This window comes from Festucalex cinctus, chromosome 8 (assembly GCF_051991245.1).
Source record: "Festucalex cinctus isolate MCC-2025b chromosome 8, RoL_Fcin_1.0, whole genome shotgun sequence".
Lineage (NCBI taxonomy): Eukaryota > Metazoa > Chordata > Actinopteri > Syngnathiformes > Syngnathidae > Festucalex > Festucalex cinctus.
Genome location: NC_135418.1, coordinates 14,848,187 through 14,867,677, shown reverse-complemented (window position 1 = coordinate 14,867,677; position 19,491 = coordinate 14,848,187). Strand labels below are relative to the sequence as shown.

At 40.9% G+C, this 19,491-nt stretch overlaps 2 protein-coding genes across 6 annotated transcripts in view; both read left to right on the top strand.

Annotated features, from left to right (window-relative positions):
* dlgap4b (discs, large (Drosophila) homolog-associated protein 4b) overlaps positions 1-8,724 on the top strand; it is a 99,594-nt gene extending 90,870 nt beyond the window's left edge. For 4 of the 5 annotated variants that reach the window (XM_077529770.1, XM_077529767.1, XM_077529768.1 and 1 more), the window contains 4 exons: positions 453-943; positions 2,907-2,998; positions 5,173-5,343; positions 7,524-8,724. In XM_077529770.1, the coding sequence (XP_077385896.1) occupies positions 453-943; positions 2,907-2,998; positions 5,173-5,343; positions 7,524-7,766 (997 nt within the window). In that variant the 3' untranslated portion in view covers positions 7,767-8,724. Of the gene's footprint in view, positions 1-452; positions 944-2,906; positions 2,999-5,172; positions 5,381-7,523 lie in introns of all 5 variants that reach the window. The other variant, XM_077529769.1, reaches the window with a different exon arrangement.
* A 2,310-nt stretch (positions 8,725-11,034) lies between these two features.
* tgif2 (TGFB-induced factor homeobox 2) lies at positions 11,035-19,165 on the top strand. The gene is made up of 3 exons (XM_077530597.1): positions 11,035-11,364; positions 13,635-13,876; positions 15,867-19,165. Exons 1-3 carry the CDS (start codon positions 11,346-11,348, stop codon positions 17,151-17,153), a joined length of 1,548 nt encoding a protein of 515 aa, XP_077386723.1. The 5' UTR covers positions 11,035-11,345; the 3' UTR covers positions 17,154-19,165.
* Positions 19,166-19,491: the final 326 nt, after the last annotated feature.

Genomic DNA, 19,491 nt, shown 5'->3' with positions numbered 1-19,491 from the left:
TAAATAATGCCTGATCAATCATATCCTGCCCTACCATATTGCATTCATCTTGAATGGTGTGTGGATTTTTGTACATCCTGACCTGCGGCTGCACAACTTATTATATACTATTCTTTGGCTTTGTCATCTGCTACTTTGTTCTTGCTTAGTTTGTGTTTTGTCTTTAAAAAAATGATTTAGTGTCTGTTTTTCTTTGAACAATTCTGTGACCATTTTCCTGAAGCCATCACACTTCTTGTACTTGTTCTTACACTCATTGTTTCTCTTATTGTCATCATCTGACTGAATCATCACTGGAAAGCTTTTCCTGGTTGATTACATAATGCATGACATTCCAATTCATTCTTCATAGAAAGTGATCACCTAAAAGCACAAGAGTGATAAGTTGTGCATAATTTGTCCACTGATATTTTTTGTTTTATAATTTCCCCTTGTCGCCATGTTTGTTTCAGGCCCGGTCGCCCGCCTAGCATGGCCTCCAAACAGGACACAGACTCAGATAAGCAGGACATCTCCGTGGTTCCCCACATTAGTCAGGCCAAACCCACTGAAAAGAAAGTCATGGTCAGTAGTGCCAGCCAATCATTGAGCTCCCCTCCTGAACAGGACTCCTTAGACAACGGCGACACGACTGGTGACGCTTCCTCCCCTCCACCTCCCAGGCAGTTCCTCAACCGCTCAACTACACGAAGTAGCTCTTCCTCATTCTCAGAAAGTCTCGACCCGGCCCTGGATCCCTCATCATTACCGCCCCCGGATCCCTGGCTAGAGAGCGGCAATGGGAGTAGCAGCATTGCGCCCCAGAGTGTTAGTGGAGGGGGCACATTGTGCCGGAGAGACGGGCACTGGTTCCTGAAGCTGCTGCAGGCTGAAACGGGACGCATGGAAGGGTGGTGCCAGCAGATGGATCAGGAGACCAACGATAACCAACTCTCAGAGGAGGGTGAGGTTGCATGCCTTCATTTGCACGGTCCCATTTGGGTGTTTACAATCACAATGTAATTTGTGTTGTTCAATGTCCACCTCATCACAACTTCCCATTTTTTGTGTTGAACAAAGCTCTGACGATATTTTTAAACATAAATTACCATTATGGACACTTCAACTTATGCAAGCCTTGTCACATGCAGCTTAGCCTACATCAAGAGTTTAAGGTTCATATTTAAGCTCTATTACAGAAGCGTTGAATTGTCACTGTGGAGTAAATATTTTTGACAAGCAAATATGTTTGCAAACATATTTGCCAATCAAAAATGTTTACTCCACCTTGACAGTTCAACACTTCCATAATAGAGCTTGAAATATAAACTTTAAGTTTTCCCATAATGATGCGGGATATTGGCTTATGCATGCGCAAGTTTAAAACAAACAAAAAAACAAAAAAAACAAAAAAACAAAAAAAGAAAGAAAAGCAACAACAAAAAAGCAAAATAAAAAATTGTCTATATTATATCAATACGTTAGTTTTTTATGTGATTTTTCTTTATTTATTACTAATATTATTTTTGCACTGCATAATTACCATTCAGCATTTTCCCCCATGGTTTTTGCGAGTTATTGACTCGCATGTGTGCTCACCCAGTGGCATTATGGGAAAAATGCTTAATGGAAATCATGAATTGCAGTCTTAATAATCATAAAAAATACAAATAAACCATGATTACTTAGTTAATTAGTATTAGTATAATGTTAGCCTTTTTTTGTTTTTTGTTGTTGTTTTTTTAAGTATATATTTTAGTATATATTTTATATAATGTTGCCTTTTTTTTTTTACAAAGTACTTGCGCATTCACAAATCAATACCCTTCGGCATTATAGGAAAAAATGCAAAGTTTTTAGCATTTAGCCTAAAAGTACATTTGAACGTACAGTATTTGCAGTCAAAAATGATCCAATGTTCCACACTGGTAGTTCCACACTAAGCGCTGTATAAATAGGTGTTAATTCCTTGGATCCCAACATGACAACTATATGATCCAACATTTCTAATGTATTTAGGCATGGGCCCAACTATACAACAGTAGAGGTGAAATGGAGTGCACAACTTGGCTGAAATTACTGTATAGAAATGTTCCCTTCCCATTAATAAAACAATAACAAACCATTAATTTATTTTTTATTTTTAAACAAGGAAATGCATTGGCTATTATACTGCAACTATATCCAACATGAGGGCAGTGTTACGGTTTAATGGGTCATGAATAAAACAAATCAAAAAGTCCTCAGCACCCTCTGAACGAACCTTGAATCTTTAGCACAGAGTTCAGTTTTCTGTTGAACCTCGTCTCATGGGTCACAGCTCAATTCTCGGGTTCTGCCTTAGACGGTACAATCGTTCAATCAGACATCCACAGCATGGAGGGGATGAAGCTGTAATACCTGCGGCTACCACACACAAGCACGTCTGTAATCCTCAGAATTACACAAATCTACTCGGGAACTGATTAAGGCTCCAGATTAAATTAGCGCGCCAGCCTGACAAAAACCCCAAAAAGTGAGCAAGTACACAATGTAAAATGTGAAGTTGTGAGTGAGTCTGTTATCATAACTTTGTAATCCAGATCCAGTGATCAGTTGAGTTGAGGTTCCAAATATAGTCAGAAGTTATTTGTCCTAGTTATGATTTGAGTCATTGGCCAGTGGCTTGAGTATCTACTGTATACAGTATAAGCTTAGATTACTTCAAAGAGGATAAACATTGCCCAAATACGATTAAATTCTCCCCACTCCATGCATCAATGGGGTCACTTGAGGAGTGCATAGCACATGCACACCTCATATTTACAAACCAGTTATGATGACCATGACTTTCAATGTGTATTGTGTTCTACAGTGTGTAATTCATGATGCATCTAAAATGTACACTTACATGTATGTGTTTGTCTTCTATATGTTTGGCTGTGTAGTGTTGGGTAAGGTCCGCAGCGCAGTGGGAAGTGCCCAGCTCTTAATGTCCCAGAAGTTCCAGCAGTTCCGGGGACTGTGTGAACAAAACTTGGTGGGTTTTTCCCTGGCGCTAATGCCCGCAAGAAGTCTTACGTTACAGTCAACATTATATGGACACATTGGGGTGCATTAAATGCCTAATGAAATATCACTAGCCATAAAAGATGTTTGAATTTATTTTCACAAGGAAGTGTGCAAATGGAAACTTAATTAGATGCTATAGTTTGTAGATTAACACATATACAGACATTTCGGCCCAAGATTTAACATTAATAGGGACCCAGTATGTACAATAGTTCAATTTTCATCAAATTTTAGTCGTATACTGTAATCAAAAACAAAAAAAACCTACTGGGCCCAAGTGACATTCAAAACTTGGGTCATTTCATGCAGCTTGCTGTACAATGATTTCACTTTGTGGGCGAGGTTATTGGTGGTCCACCAACGCCAAATAAAAGGAGCTTATAATAAGCCATTAAGCCATGCTTTTCGGCTGGCGTGTCCTGCATTATGGGAAATAAAGCCAACTGCAATACAATACACCTAAACCTATATCATCCTGCATTAACTATCACACCACAGCAAGAAAGTAAGATTTTCTGACTTTCTGTACAGGTTTCATTTCCATTCTCAGTGCTTCTGTGGGTTCACTTCCACAGTTCAAAATATGAAGTGTACATGGACCACTGCACAGTAGATATAATGAATGGGTGGAATACTGTATGTAACTCAGCATGCCAGATGAGCATAATTTGATGAACATCTTAACCATAATTACCTTAACCATTTCATACAAACCTTTAATCTACATTAAGCACGCAGCTGTGTGCAAAAATTTAAAAAAAAGATGCTGGGACCATTTTCAGTTAGCTATCACAGGGCTCCCTCTAGTGGCTATTATGTAAATAAAAGCTGTTTTTGTTTTGTTTTGTTTTGTTTTTTACCTTGAACAGACAAAATAAAGATAGAAATAGGACATGATGCCTTTATTTAGCCCACAATTGGATTTTTTATTTTTTTTCGGGGGGGGGGGGGGGGGGGGTGAATAGCTACGGAAGCGTATTGCATTGACTTGAAAAAAAACTTTTGGGGGGAGCTTTGTTTTTTGGAGTATTTTTTTTTTTTTCTGAATTTTTTTTTCTGTTTTACTGAATATTTTTTTCTGTCATAAAACAATATTCCGAAAATCAGGGAAACAATATTCAGAAAAACAGAAAAAAATACTCAGAAAACAGGGGTGGTGGGTTTAATATTCAGAAAAACAGAAAAAAAAATATTCCAAAAAAACAGAGCACCAACTTCTGTTTTTCAGAGTATTTTTTATTTTTTTTGGACCTCTGAACTCCAAGTGACCTGTTGCAGACCACTGACCTGTATATTTGACTGGATAGCCGATAGCCCATACATGCCAGTGCAAGCCATTGAAGTCACAGGGCAGCCATCTTGTTACTCCCAATATGGTATACATACAGATGAGACATATGCAGATTGTAGTTAGTTAGTATAAGGCCGGAGACGGGGTGGGTGTTTTGTTCCGTTTTTTTGTTTTTTTTCCTTGTTAAAAAAAAAAAATAGTGACCACCCCGGCACAAACCTCACACCCCGCCTCCGGACTTATACTAACTGCCTACGAGCTGTATATGTCTTATCTGTACATATACCATATAGTTTATACAGTAGTCTGCTCGCGACATGGGAGTAACAAGATGACCGCCCTGTGACTTCAACGACTTACACTGGCGTGTAGGGGCTATTGGCTATCCAGTCATATATGCAGGTCAGTGGTCTGCAACAAGTCATTTGGAGTTCAGAGGTCCAAAAAAAATAATAATTCTGAAAAACATTGTTTATGACAGAAAAAAAATATTCAGTAAAACAGAAAAAAAATATTCAGAAAAACAGAAATAAATTACTCAAAAAAAAAAAACAAAGCTCGCCAAAAAAATTTGGTTTTTTTTTCAAGTGAATTCAATACGCTTCCGTAAATAGCAGCAGCACACAACAATTAAAAAAAAAAAAAGCACAAATACTTACATTTAGAGTAACCGTGAAAGTGAACTGATATCTGAGCACAAGTAAATAAATATGCTATTTTTCGTTTTACACAACATTCCCACACTGTAAGAATATTACACGTTCTAGGTCAAATGACCTATTTATGTAACTCCCTTCTTCACGCACCTTATTTTTTTATTCATTCCATTTGCGTCTCCCTCTTTTGGCCAGAATGTGAACGCCAATCCGCGGCCCACACCGCAGGACCTGGCTGGTTTCTGGGACCTGCTGCAGCTCTCCATCGAGGACATCAGCCTCAAGTTTGACGAGCTCTACCATCTCAAGTCCAATGACTGGCAGCCTGCGCCGCCTGCGGCTGACCAGTCGCCCCCTGAGCGGAAGGTACTTCCCACCCCTGCTGCCCAGTGCCCTGGCTGGGGTAGGAAAGCCGCCGAAACCGGCCTCTCTCCTCCCACCACCACCGCCATTTCGCCCACGTTTTTTTTTTTTTTAACTCCTCTTTGACTCCACATCCCTATGTGGGATTTACGATATCGATCCAATAGAAAGGGGCCAGTGAGATCCCTTTAGGCATGCATGGAGCACTTCATCTCAAAGAGGGCAGTCTTTAGTGTGTCTTGGAGCCCTGCTTTGAGCATGCATGCGTTGTGGTTGTCGCAGAGAATGGCTGAGATGTACTGGTGAAAGGGGTGCACTCTTGTGCCTTCTGTCAAGTATTTGTGCTTGTGTCTATGTTGCCGTTTGTATCTATTTGGTGGTTTTGTTAGGAATGGGCATGCTAAGCCTACGCCACTTATTTCACTAATTTGATTGATCAATTGGGGGTTAATTTTGGACACGCAGTACCAAAAAAACAGAAAGTTTAAATTAATTTTCATTCTAAATAAGGGATGTGTTGATACCACTTTATTTCAGACTGATACCAATGAGAGTACTCAACTCTTGAGTAGTCACCAAAACAAATATGAAGTACCGATACTAGTAGTTTTGATACGTAACCCCCCACCCAAAAAAACAACAACAATGGCAAATAATTTAAAAGATCGCTATATCCCAATAGCATTTTTCCTTAAAATTGGCTGAAATGGCAATTTTCTGTTCTTCTAATTTCTTGTTCCTGATCATAAAACGGCCACAAGAGGGCGACCAATACTGTTATCGGCCCCCGTTGCAAGTATCAATACTTTGAAATAAGGCGGGTTATCAGCCTAATACCGTACCGAGTATCATACTAACTCATTACCATTATAAATATCATCCCAAACTGAAAGAATGGTGTACTTCCAGTCCAAAAAAAAGTAGCAGAAGTAAACATTTTAAGTCCAATCCTTTGCCAATACCAACATAGTCAAGTCATCTTTATTTATATAGCGCTTTCAAACAGACTACTACAGTACAGTGTTCCCCCACTTTCGCAGGTTAACTACTACTACTGTCCTTGACAAATAATTTACTTTTACAGTTGGTTTAGAGTTTTTGGAAGACCATTAGTCAATTAAAATTCACATAACAATAATAATAATAATAATAATAATAATAATAAATTGTACTTATCAGCGCCTTTCAGGACACCCAAGGAAACTTTACAGAGCAGAGTGAACTAAACTAAGACAATTAAAAGCATACAATATTGTGGCCTTCCCGCTGTGTCGCACTTAATCATATGTATTTTGCATAAATAATTAAGCACCGCACCCTAAATAGATGCCTCTTTTTTTCCCCCCTTAAAAGAGAAGGTCAACCCAAAAAAAAAAAAAAAAAAAAAATCACAGCTCAATTTCAGAAAACAGGTGAGCTGTGATTGGTCGTTGCCTGAGCCCTGAGTAACTGTGATGTCATCTTCAGTCGACACCATGTCGCAAAATGGCCAACCCCTGAGATGGATAAAAACGGCTGAATTTTGCTTCATAACTCATATTCCACAAATGCAATATTAATCAGGATGTCATGTTTAGTCTAGTGACGTCACATATAATGACGTGTTCATTACACTTACACTTGTTCCTGCAGCTAAGTAAATAAATCCCCTTGTCCGCTATATATCAAAGTGAGATTCCCATCGCTTGTGGAGCTTGTAGGAATATTCTGTAGATTTGTTATTAGGATAAAATTACAATTCAATTAAAAATAATTAATCAATTAAGAATATTTCAGAAGAATCAGAATTTCTCTAAATGCCCTTTCCTAAATTATATGTTTTGCCTCTCTTTAATGTTGCCTTGCAGTGTGTATGCATTTTGTTGTCTTGTTGTGTTGTGCTTGAGGTTTAATCTCATGTCCATATCAGTTCATGTTACCATTTACGTCTAACAATCGTCACTGACTGGTTCTCTCCTGTTTTTGCCAATTGTCTAGACTTGTATCATCTATTTTTTATTTATTTTCTGTGGGTCTCTTAAGTCTACCAGATATAAAAAATGATCAGTCTTCTTTGTCCCAGTCTTGTCTGTCAAATCTGGTAGAAGCTTCCAAAGACGAAGAGGAGTTTGTGTTTTTGCCTCTGTGTCTCTCTTCTCATCACTCTCCCTCCTTTTCTGTCACGTGTCATCGCTCAAATCTAGGACGAGGAGAAGGCGCCCACTCCAGCGTCAAGGAAAGCCGCTAAAGGACGCCCGTCACTGGGCCGTGAGAGGAGCACCGACTCCCCTTCCGCCTCTTCTTCGGCTGCAACGGAGAAGCAGAGGCAAGAGGTCCGCAGGCGTCTGTTGGCCGCGAAGAAGGCCGCCTCTTTCCGCCAGAACTCTGCCACCGAGAGCGCGGACAGCATTGAAATCTACGTTCCAGAAGCACAGACACGCCTTTGAGGGAGAGACAGAGAGAGGAATGTCAGGTCAGATCATAGGACAGATAAGTGTCACTGAAAATTACCTGCAAAAAGGGGAGCGAGAGGGGACACTTTTGCAATGCAAATGACAAGAGTAGGATAGAGTGGGGGGAGGAGAGGCCAAATGCCCCCCTTGACTGCAGTGGGGGTCGACTTGGGGTGTTTTAACTCACTTGTTTGTCGTCTGGTCCTGAAGGCAACAAACACATAAATATTGAACTTTTGTGTATTTTACATGTTATGAAAGCTGCCAATGAAAACCTCTGCAGATTAACTTTCTTTACTTTTTAGTAATATTTATCATGAAAATAAATTAAGTTAAAAGCATATACCTATCACATCCTCAAATATATTTGAAGACTGTTTAAAATACTATTATATATTGGCTATAAGATCTATTTAGAGGACACAGTTGAGCATTTTTGCTTTTCTGCTTTCCATTGTTGTCGTCCTCCCCAGGCTGGCCATTTTGTAGCTTCGCACAACACCACCACCTTGTGGCCACCGCACACACGACACAAGCCCAACTTGCTTGCGACCGTCTTCCTTGTACTAATTTGTTGACTTCACATTTGTGTGATTTTTTAAAAGGGTGGACTTAGTGTTGATGAGACTCTGAATACTTTTCAACTGACAATTCTGAATGGGGTAGCACATATATCTGTAAAAATATTTAGTGTCAAAGAACAGTGGTAAGAATTTCAGTGAACGTATTCAATCGTTCAACTCTTCTCGAAGTATTTCAGGATTTTAGAAACCAGGCTGAGTATGCAGGATAATACTCTTTATGGCAACACATGACTTGTCTTCAGCAGTTCTTTTTTTTTTTTTTTTATTCCTCACATCTCAATTTTTTTCCCCTTCTTAACGCTCAAACAAATCCATCGTATTTCTGTGCAGCTTACGTGCACTCTTTTATATTAAAGCCTCAAATCCAATAGCAGTTGTGTTTGCATCATTTCTTCAAGAATTCACCCAAAGATAAATTCCCCTCATTCCAATTCATCTCATGCATTTTTAAGAGTTTAAGTGTTCCTTCAAACTGAGTTTAGCCACACTTTTCTTTGCCTGACTAGAAGGCAAGCAAGATAGAGGGATATCCAATTCACATCAACAAACACAGATGTTGCACTTCCTTCACTCTGAAATCAACACGTCTTGTAACTACACATTAGACTTTAATGCTTCAAGTACAGTGGCCAATCCTCAAGTCAACACACCCCCCTGTAAACAAACTACAGTTGTTTACATGTCTTCCAATCCCGTTTTATCTCTGCAGATGGTAAACAAACTTCCCCTGGATAATGTGCAGCATCACATCATCATTTTAATTTCTTGATCATCAGCACTTTCCGCCCAAAACTGCAGCCCGAGGCTTTGATTTGGAAATGTCCCAATGAGCACCTCTCTTTCCGTAACTCGCTGAGAGCTTTCCATTGATGGTTGGCCTTTGTTTGCTGTTGGGTTTGCCTGCTGGGGATGAGCAGGGTGTCAATTGCCTGTTCCTGGGTGAATGTGCTTTCCTTTTGACTGAGGCGAATAGCATCGTTATCACCTCCAGGTCTTTTGTTTGAGCTGAAATCTCTGTCGTCGACTTTTTGATTTGATTTCTCACAAGTAGGGAACAGTTGTCTGACAGTTATTTAAATTGTTTTGGAATAAGCAAATAAAGTACCGAGCATTTGTGTCACTTTTTATGTTGTTGTATGAGGAAATACATCAGGAAAATCATGTGCGATAAATGGGCGAACGTGAAGGCAGTATGTACAATGAGAGTCAAATAGCTTCCCTGTATGCTTTTTTGACAGCTTTATCTAAACTTGGGGTTTGGGGTACAGTATTTTTATTTGTATTTTTTTTAAACCTCCATAGCACATCTGTCAGCCTGAGTTAATGTGATATTAACAGATAATATGACAGAATGGGATTTCTACAAGGTCTCATTTCAATACACAATTGGCCAACTGATATCACTCGGACACACCTATACGTCTATTTCCTGAGTGGGCTTATCTGAGCTCCAAAACGACTGCACTTTGGGGTGCGTTCTTCCTGTTGAAGCATTTGATATTGGCACCAAATAGGCTTGATTTAGGCCAAGGTTTGGAAGCGCGTATTTGATCGAGCCCACCAGGAAGTTCTAGAAACAAATCAATTGCTTTAGGTGACCCACAAATGCACACAATATATAACATTTATTTGATTATTGTATCATATGTTCATCAATTCAGGGAAACTGAAGTTTTCCCACCTCTGATTTAAGCAATCATGTAGTTTTCTCTGACATTTAATGTTGTCCTTATGCCATCTGCTTTAATGGAGCAAGAAAGTACATATTCTGTATAGTTTACCTCAACCACTCACATACAGTATTCCAAAGGTCTGACTTGCAAGTTCATTAGCATCTTTGTTTTGTCCCACTGGGGAATGAATGCACGTGGAGGGGTGAGGGGCAGAACCTCTGCCTCACCACAAGAGATGATGTAGCAAAAACTTGTTTCATGAAGCAAGCACTTTTTGAGAAAACTGATCTCTTATAATAATCTGTTGGATGTGTGTGAGCGTTTGTTGTCGTATAAGAAAAAACTTTTGTCACTAATGATACTCTTTGTGCGGATGGAAAACTTTGATATTTAATTATTAGCATAATCCCTGCTTCTTTAATTCAATAAAACTGTACATAAGTTAGATAAATGGATATTGTTTACAATGCTGTAGCTCTATTTATACAATTTCAAGGTTGTTCAGATGATACATGGAAAGGCATAAGGTTCAATAAAATGATGAATTACTTTCTCAAAGGTCAGTCATTGCTGTTTTTTTTTTTGGGGGGGGGGGGGTTGCAAGTAAATGAAACTTCTACAGTACTGTGCAGTTTCATTTTTCTTTATATTGTCAACATCTTGAACCCAGCTTTACACACATTTGTCTGCGCCAACATGTTGCATTATGGCGATATAACAAGAACATTTGGCTCAGTGTTACGTCATACCGCCAACAAACTGAATGTATCATCTACAAAGCAGGAAAAAAACTGTATTTTTTATGAGTAAATTGTCTTTTTACGGTTCAAATCTTCCATTTCAATCTCATGTGTTTTACATTTTGAATGGAATGGCCTTTCCGTCAGTTTGGATGACACAGAGCCTGGCTGTTGTCCAGACGAACGACGTGATTGGTTGTCAACTGTCAAAGAGGCAAAACGGAAGGTCTTGATTGGCCCAAAGCCGTCGATAAGGCGGGACCATTCCAGTGGCGACTGTCAAGATCGGCAATGAGCTGTGTGGTTGCTGCGCGCAAGTAAAGAACGAGCGACGCCGAAAGGAAACGTTTATCCTCGGAAGCAAGTAAACAGTGGGATGGGAACTGGCCGTCTGCAGATAGACCTTCGCGCGGAACAAGCACAAAGGCGACGCGTTTAGTGGAAGACGGGAGGGGAGAAAAAGAAGCGTGTGGGAAGAAAGTGCTGTTGTGTCAACCGTCGTTTGTCTCGCGGGCACGCTTCCCCACAGCAGCAACTTGGACAGCTGCGTGCTTTCCAGCCAGCCATCAACAAAGAATGAAAGCATTCAAACGAAGTAAGTGTTGCTTTTGCGTTCCATTTTAACACGAAATGTTTCTGTTCGGTGACCCACATGTGTCTTTGCTGTTGGTTTAGCATGGAATGCGTGTTTTGTGCGCGTGAGTGTGTGCGTCGCCAGCCAATGCGGCGTGTTTGTGTTTGATTGTGGAAGGGACAGCTAACCAGCTAGTTATCTCCCGAGGCAGCCCACTAGCCCAAAGGCATCGTGTCCATCTGGCCGAGACGACATGCGGGCTCCCCGCCTGGCTCCTTTTGTGTCCAAAATGCTCTCCATCAAACGTGGATGGCTTTGAAAAACGTGCTAGCAAAGAAAACTTGTTGGTCTCGGCTAACGGGGTCGTGCGATGCTGAGATTTTTGTATTTTTTTTTGTCGTCCTAATTAAAAAAAAAACACTCTTAAACGTTACTAAGTGATTATTTAGATTTTTTTTTTTTAATGTAAGGACAGTAGTAAACTCTTAAGAGACTCATACACGCAACTTGTGCTCGAACCGATATGGAACGAGCATGCGCTTGTAAACAAAACAAAAAAGTTCTCTTGACAATGAGGTGCCACCATTGGTAGGCAATGTGGCTCGATCAGGCTAACAGCTGGGAGACGCAAGGAGTCGACAACAACAGGAGCTTTTTGGGGGCTTTTGGTGAAAAAAAATTGCCAAAATGGATTACAGTTCGTGCGAATTCTGACAAAGAAGGAATTTGGACTTTTTTTTGTTGTTTTTTTTCTTTCGGCAACTCTCCTACAAGCTTTATTTTGCCGTGAAGTGCTCTGATTGGTCAGTCCTGCGAGGAATTATTGGCCTGCCGTAAATCGGCGGTTTAACCGTGATTAGCCTGCCTCGCTTCAACCTACTTCTGTCATTTTTCATAATGTTTTCAATTAGTTTTCTCACTGAAAATAGACTGTTATTGACATTACCAGAGTACTATACTACGTTTAATTTATTTGGGAATTGATTTATGACATTTGAGATGAGAATTATGGCTTGAGGAGTTTCTTAAACAGGTCTCAATGAAATGACCGACACGTTGTGATCAGGCCGCGACCTGAACGTGCAAAATTGTTATTCATAAAAGCTTGTAAATATCTACAATCAATCATAATATAGCTGCCAATTTACAACAGGCCAAGAATTAATCACTCTGGAGATTAACCTATTTTAACCGTTCACGACAAAATAACGCTAGCAGGAGCAGGACAGTTGGCTGCAATATAAAACACTACATTATTATTATTATTATTATTATTATATAGCATATAAACTGTTTTCAATAAATTGTAGTTTGTAGTGTTTACAAAAAAATAAAAAATACAGCACAGGATTCAAACCCGAGACTCCACTCTTTCGTACGCCTCAACAATAATTCCATGAGACACAAATTGTCAGTCACAGCAAAATATCTACTTCATTTTTTTTCTTTATTAACCTATCAGTAGTGGAACCAAACAAAATTCATTGAAAAAATGTGATGCAGTTCTGAGCATTTGCAGATTAAATCTTTATGGTCTTTCTTCCCTGGGTTTTATTTGTTTACAGAATGTTTGGCAGGTTGGGTCAAATCCTTGCAAGTCTGGAATATAGCCCACATGCTGTAGGTTTCACTCCAAACCAGTAGTAGTGAACTTTAGTTGTCCAATGAGGGTTTTGTTTGTTTTTATAATGTGGCAGGCCCAATGAAATGCTCCTAATTCTGAATGTGTCCCACGTAGGCTAGTTTAACTACTACATCACCACAATTTGAAAAGCGGTTAAATAGTTTTCCAATGCAGATAAAAAAAAAAAAAAAGGTTTGCTATGGGTTTAGCACACGTCATATTAACAAGTTTGTATTGTTTCCTCAGTACGAGGTGAAAACAGCCTACTTCTTCCTTGCATGGTCAATGGCCTCCTGGGCCAGCAGCTACTGTGATGTTGATATGCACACAATCTCCTTTGTGAAGACAGGCGCTGCCCTGGGGGTCAGGTTTCACTCAGCCGCAGAGAGAGAGAGAGAGACATTTTAGTGCATTCTGTGGCCCACCCCATGGGATCAGGCATGTTCCATTTTGAAGAGGTTACCTTTATTGGGTACCCAAAACTCTTTAATAATAATAATAATAATAATAAAGCTCACTTTGAATGAAATGAATGTTTCGATGCTGGTACCAGATTGAAAGCAGTTTCATTAGCATTAGTTGTAGCTTAATGGAGCGTTTTCTTATATTTGTATATAATGGATGCGATCGACCTGAACCGAGCTGACTTCTTGCCACCTTTTCCCAGCTGTGGAAGAAGAACGTCACATGGAGCAGGAGCAGTCTTCTGCAGTGTCGGACAGCGATGACGGCTCCCCCCTCGACCTGTCAGGAAGGGGACTCTTTGGGAAGCGCCGTCGCCGTGGCAACCTGCCCAAAGAGGCGGTGCAGATTCTAAGGAGCTGGCTGTACGAGCACCGCTTCAACGCCTACCCCTCGGAACAGGAGAAACTCAGTTTGTCCAGCCAGACCAACCTCTCTGTGCTGCAGGTAGGAAGCCCGTTTCAAGTTATTCGACATCTTGCAGCATGCTTGTTGAATTAGCCGCTTTTCTGGGGGTGGTTCCGTCGCATGCAAATAATTTAATTCTGACCATGGATTAGGTTGAAGAGTGAGTGCAAACTATGAAACGTACAGTTTAAAACACGACGGTGAACAAGCACGAGAGGTTTCTTTCATTTCCTCTCGTCTCATCACAAAGACGCGCATAAGCCGCAAGCGTTCCTCATGTAGTCGGTTCACTGGAATGTTTTTTGGCCAGCTTCTCCTTGTGGCTCAATATTTTGAGCACAGACCTTCATCATTGCCATGTGTTTTAAGGAGGTTGGACCACAAAAAGGAGCAAGGTCATGTCTACACGGGCAGATGCAAATTTATGTGCACGAGATAGGAATGTAACTGTTCTTTACAAAAAAAAAGCAGGAGACACGGGCTTTGTAACTTGCTTTGTATTTAACAAGCAGCGTCTGAAGTTAATTGCCTTCAATTAGTCCACTTATCGCATGAGCGGAGGAGCTTATTTAAAACTAAAATAAGTGTACGTGTGAAGTCTGTTTTAAAAATAGCCCAGCAGTGATTGGATACTGTGTCTTGCTAAGAAAAATTAAGAGGAAGAACATAATATTTATAATAATAATACTGTTATCTATAATAATAATATTTAATAAAAATTCATTGTTTTAATTTACTTATAAACTTAACATAGTACATGTTTCTAAATGTACCAATTTTTCTATATTTTGTTTAAAAACAAAATAGAATGTGTTACATGAAAAAATGCTGTTATTTCCCCAAATATTTCAAATAAGCACATTTTAGAGCTATAATTTTAATACTTTGATATTTTTACTCATATCGGCCCATTGCCTATTTAGAAAGTTTCCCAGTGTGTCTGTGAAAGCGGTTCCTTGCTCTGTAGTGCTTGCACATTTAGACCAGGCATGCCGCTTGGTGGTAAACCAGAAGTGCTGCTATCAAAAATCATTTCTGGCCTCCAGCATAATAAACATATCATCTAGGTATACATATGACTGTTGTAATAAAAATGCAAGTAAATTAATGTAAAATATTGGGATATGTATCGCCTTGTATTGGGATATGTATGTATCACGAATGGGGTATATGCCACGGAAGAGGCGGGACTGTTTTTTTGCACAACAGTTTGTTTCCGGTTCGGTTTGCGACGTGTGGGCTGCGTCAAAAATACTTGTGCTTCCGACTTTGTGCCCCGGACCGGAAATAAACTGATGTGCAAGATCACGTCCCGCCTCTTCCGTGGCATATACCCCATTGCATGGTGACCCCTGCATCGTGATACGTGTCGTGTTGTATCGTGAGGTTGTTGGCAATACCCAGCCCTACTGCTTGCAGATTTAAGTAAACTTCCTGCCTTTTTTAAATTAATTGCGTCCAATTAATAACAGGAAACTGCGAACACAGATGTCTTTTTTTTTTTTTTTTTTTTTTTTTTTTTTTTTTTTCCCTCTGATTTAATGTGCTGCATTGTCCTAAAAAATGCTTTGGGTGCTAGTTAGGCCCAAGGACAACATGAGTAGCCCCATGTATTCTAAAAATTGCTCAACAGTGATGGGAGTCAGGGGACGTTGTGACTTATAATTGCAATATTGTGTATTTAATACACTAGGGACTTGTATCGATCTGAAAAAAAAGTGGTATTGAACAATGAACATCCATATAACTTGTGTTTAAAAAAAAATACATGAAGAGAACCTTGAAAAAAGAATTTTTCATGTTACATCGCAATTTTGAGGGGACTGAATTGCATTTAATTATTTTACAAAAATGTTGCCTTTGTTTGTTCACATTTCAAGCCTCCTCACTCTCGGCTGCATAATGATGGTGTGCCACGGTTTAATTCCATGTTCAAGAGCAAGTGAAACTGATTGTAATCATGTTTTCCCCACTGTAAAACCTGCAGTCGACAATATATTAATGTCCACCCCTTTCTTCTCTTTTTCAGATCTGTAACTGGTTCATTAATGCACGCCGCCGCCTCCTGCCCGACCTGCTGCGAAAGGACGGAAAAGACCCCAGCAAGTTCACCGTCTCCCGCAAGTTAAGCAACAAGAGTGAGGGCCACCCGTCCCCCGGAGGCGGCGCCAGCTCCCCCGAGGGGCCCGCGTCCAGCGGCTCCGCGCAACAGCGCCCGTCTGTCATCCGCTCGACGCCCGCCTTGGACCTCGGCGCCCTCGGCAACACCGCCGCGGCCATCCTGACCGCGGGAGAGGGCAACTCCGCCAAGGACGGCTCGGTTCGGGCGCTGATGCGGCTCGACACGCACAGGCTGCTGAAGGAGGCCGAGGAGCATGGAGCCAATGCGGCGGCCAGCCCAACTGGCGGCCTCTTCAACACCCCTCCCCCGACTCCCCCTGAGCTCATCCCCACTCAGGATTTTAGTGATCTGAGGCTTCTGGTTGACGCCGCGCTGCAGAGGGCAGCGGAGCAGGAGAACCAGGTCCAGGAAAGCCCAAATATTCCGAAAGAGACTGAGAAGGTGGAGTCGCCGTACGCGAACGACATGGGCCCCACGCCGCCTCCTGAAGACAGCCAGCAGGTCTTGGATCCATGCAGAGTCCAGAGTCTGATGGAAAAGGCTATGGCGGTGTCAGTGGCTCCGGATACTCCTCAGTCGTCGCCAGCTTCAGTCCTGGTCTCAGCCCCCAGGTTGTCCCCCTTGCCCATCACCAAAGTCATTTGGAGTCCACTGGAGAAGGACCCCAAGCAGTCACAGCTCATCCCAGCCCACGTGCCAAAGCCCGAGAAGCAGTGCCCCGATCCGGCTCCGGCTCCACCCTTGAACGCTCCTCCAGTACCGGCCCCGGCTCCAGGTTCTTCTACCTCCGTCACCGCCACAAGCCAAGCCTCACCAGCAGCCATCGCTCTCGCTCCAGCGGCCCCCACTCCGAGCGTCGCCTCGTTCGCAGCCTCGCTTTACCTGCCCTTCCACAAATCGCACCTTTTCCCCTTCGCCGTCCCGTCGCCGGCGTCACCTCCCCTTCGCTCCTCCCCGGTCGCCACTTCTGGCCAGGCTCCATCTCAACTTCTCAAAGCGTCCAGGTCAACGGTGCAGGCGCCTCTCCTGGGCCTCTCCCCGCACCTCACCACAGCCGGCGAGGGAGGCGGGGGAGGCTCGCAGAGGAACTCGCCAGTGGCGCCCGGCGTGTGGAGCGTGGTCCGCGCCGATGCCAGGCAGGCCCCCATTACCGGCACAGTGTGGGGCCCGCAACACACGGCCTGCACACAGTGAGTGGAAACGTGGGTGCTTACATTTTGTTGGGGTGGAAATACTGTTTAAAACAAAACAAAAAAAAGAGAGAGTGAATTTGATCACCACTCCTCAATCAATTGATGCCTGCAAAATAGTGGACTTTTATTTTGGATGTACGATTTTATTTTAAAGAGCTGCTGATTCAAGCAACTTTATCTTTTTTTTTATGTTTTAAAGAGGGGAAGTCAACTCAAAAATATTCACTACAATAATGTTCTATGCTACCCAACTAGACTTAACTGTATTCTGATTACTATTGTGTTTGTGGAATATGGGTACAGCAGCACTTGCTGTCAACTGAAAGTGACATCGCAGTTGCTCAGGTAACAACCAATCAGCTTCAGAGAACTTGTGAGCCATGATTGGTCGTTAACTGAGCAACTGTGACGTCAACTGAGACTGACAAGTGTCAAAATGGCTGCCTTCTGAAATTGATGAAAACAGGTCAAATGTGCTCCTTAAGTCATGTTCCACAAAGGCAATATTAATCAGAATGTATTTTTTAGACTAGTGGGGGTTCACACAATTTATTGTGAAGTGAATTTTTGTGTTGAGTTCCTCTTTAAGTGCTGTAGAATCAAGCAGCTGCTGTTCGCGACACTCTTAGCATTCCATTCAGTGCACATGAATATTAGAGTGTGGTTAGCGAGGCCTTCAGTAGCAATCTTTCTCGAATGTATAAAAGATGTTCAAACGCGTTACATGTGTTTTTACTTGGTTACACTAACATAGTCTTCATTTTTACAATTCAATAATCCTGATTGGCTTGTTTTCGTCATGGGGGTCAACTGGAGTTTCTTCAGTAATGCTGTATCGTTTATGACTTGTTCCACAGTTGTTTTATAGCCAAAGGATTTTCTTGTGTGATGAGTTGTTGTCCATTCAACAGTATTGTCGTTCGTTGAGGGACTTGAAGAATGAAAGCACGCTCACGTTGGGTGTTACTGAAGTCGATGATGGTGTCAAGTGTAGCAGCTGGATGACATCATGCTGACACTCGGCACCTTTTTGTCTGAGGCAGTTGACACAAGTCTGATCTACTTGTGAGACCTTATCTCAATATTTGGCCAAAGTTGAATGTCATAACGTACTAATGTTTATGAAGTCGTATGATTCCCCCCTTTTCTTCATCTGTGCTTTCATTCATGAAATCGTAGTTTCCATGAAACTGTATTTAGAGTACTGTAACTGCAATATATTTGTGCGGCTGAATGTCGACATCATAGAGATACTGTAGCACAATTGTCAGGTTCCTGTTTACCAGAGTCGTTCAACCATGGCCAGTTTGTACCATTACGTGCGTTGGATGTGCAAAGAGATGGGTGACTTATTTTTTTTATTTTTGTGTTTTTATTATGCCTATCCAGTTCCTTCTAGCTGTTTGTTCACATTGAATCTCATTACTGTCAGTTCTTTGCAGGTTTTGTTCATGTTGTCAATGGAAGTTCATGTATACCTCATTTTACACAAGTCATGATTAGGTCTTTTGTAGAGAACTAAGTATTAAAGTACTATTTTTATTTTATTTTTATTTTTTTACAATTATGTGGCTTGTGGTTCCGGAGATGATTGGTTGAAATAATTAGATGAAAAGGTTTTAGATAGCAAATGTTTTGTATGTTTTAGATGCTTGACATTCCAGTTGGAAAAACTTTTTTTTTTTTTTTTGTATGTAAATATTTTCAAGGTCAAAGCATTGTTTTTTGTTTGGTATAATGACATATTTATCTCAAAAGATTGTCATTTCTTCACTGCCAAACCCATTCAAAAAATCGTCACGATGTTACTGACCGTTAGCAGTATGACGGGCTTCTGTGCCTTAAACCTTTGACTGAGGGAAGGATGATGTCACACCTGTTTTTTTTTTCATTTTTTATATATATATATATTTCCATGAGCTCAATAGTTTGTGCAATATATGCCTTAAACTTCAAGTGTGTTTTGTATCACCGTTTCAAAGAAATAAAAGTTCAGTTTTTCATAAAATCAAATGTGTTTTGGGATTTTATAACGTTGTCAATCTTTATTAAGCTGTATTTTACAGCAAACCTTTTGGCCACTCGATAGCCAAACACGAACTGTCATTATCAAATGTTGCTTTATTTTTAAAAGTCATGCTAAATGGATGCTTCAGTCAGTAAATACTGCACACTACAGGAATATGTCTAACTCATTTGCTCCCAAAAACGTATAAATACGTTATATTTTAAATGTATTAAGTGGTCCAAAGACGTATTTATACGTTTTTTTGTTGTTTTTCCCCCGTTTTTTTTTTATGTTGGAGCATACAGAAGGCAACTGCTGAGAATGGGGGAGA

Coding starts and splice junctions, on each gene's coding strand:
- tgif2 (XM_077530597.1), top strand. Junction 13,877..15,866: donor CCAACCTCTCTGTGCTGCAG/GTAGGAAGCCCG, acceptor TCTCTTTTTCAG/ATCTGTAACTGGTTCATTAA.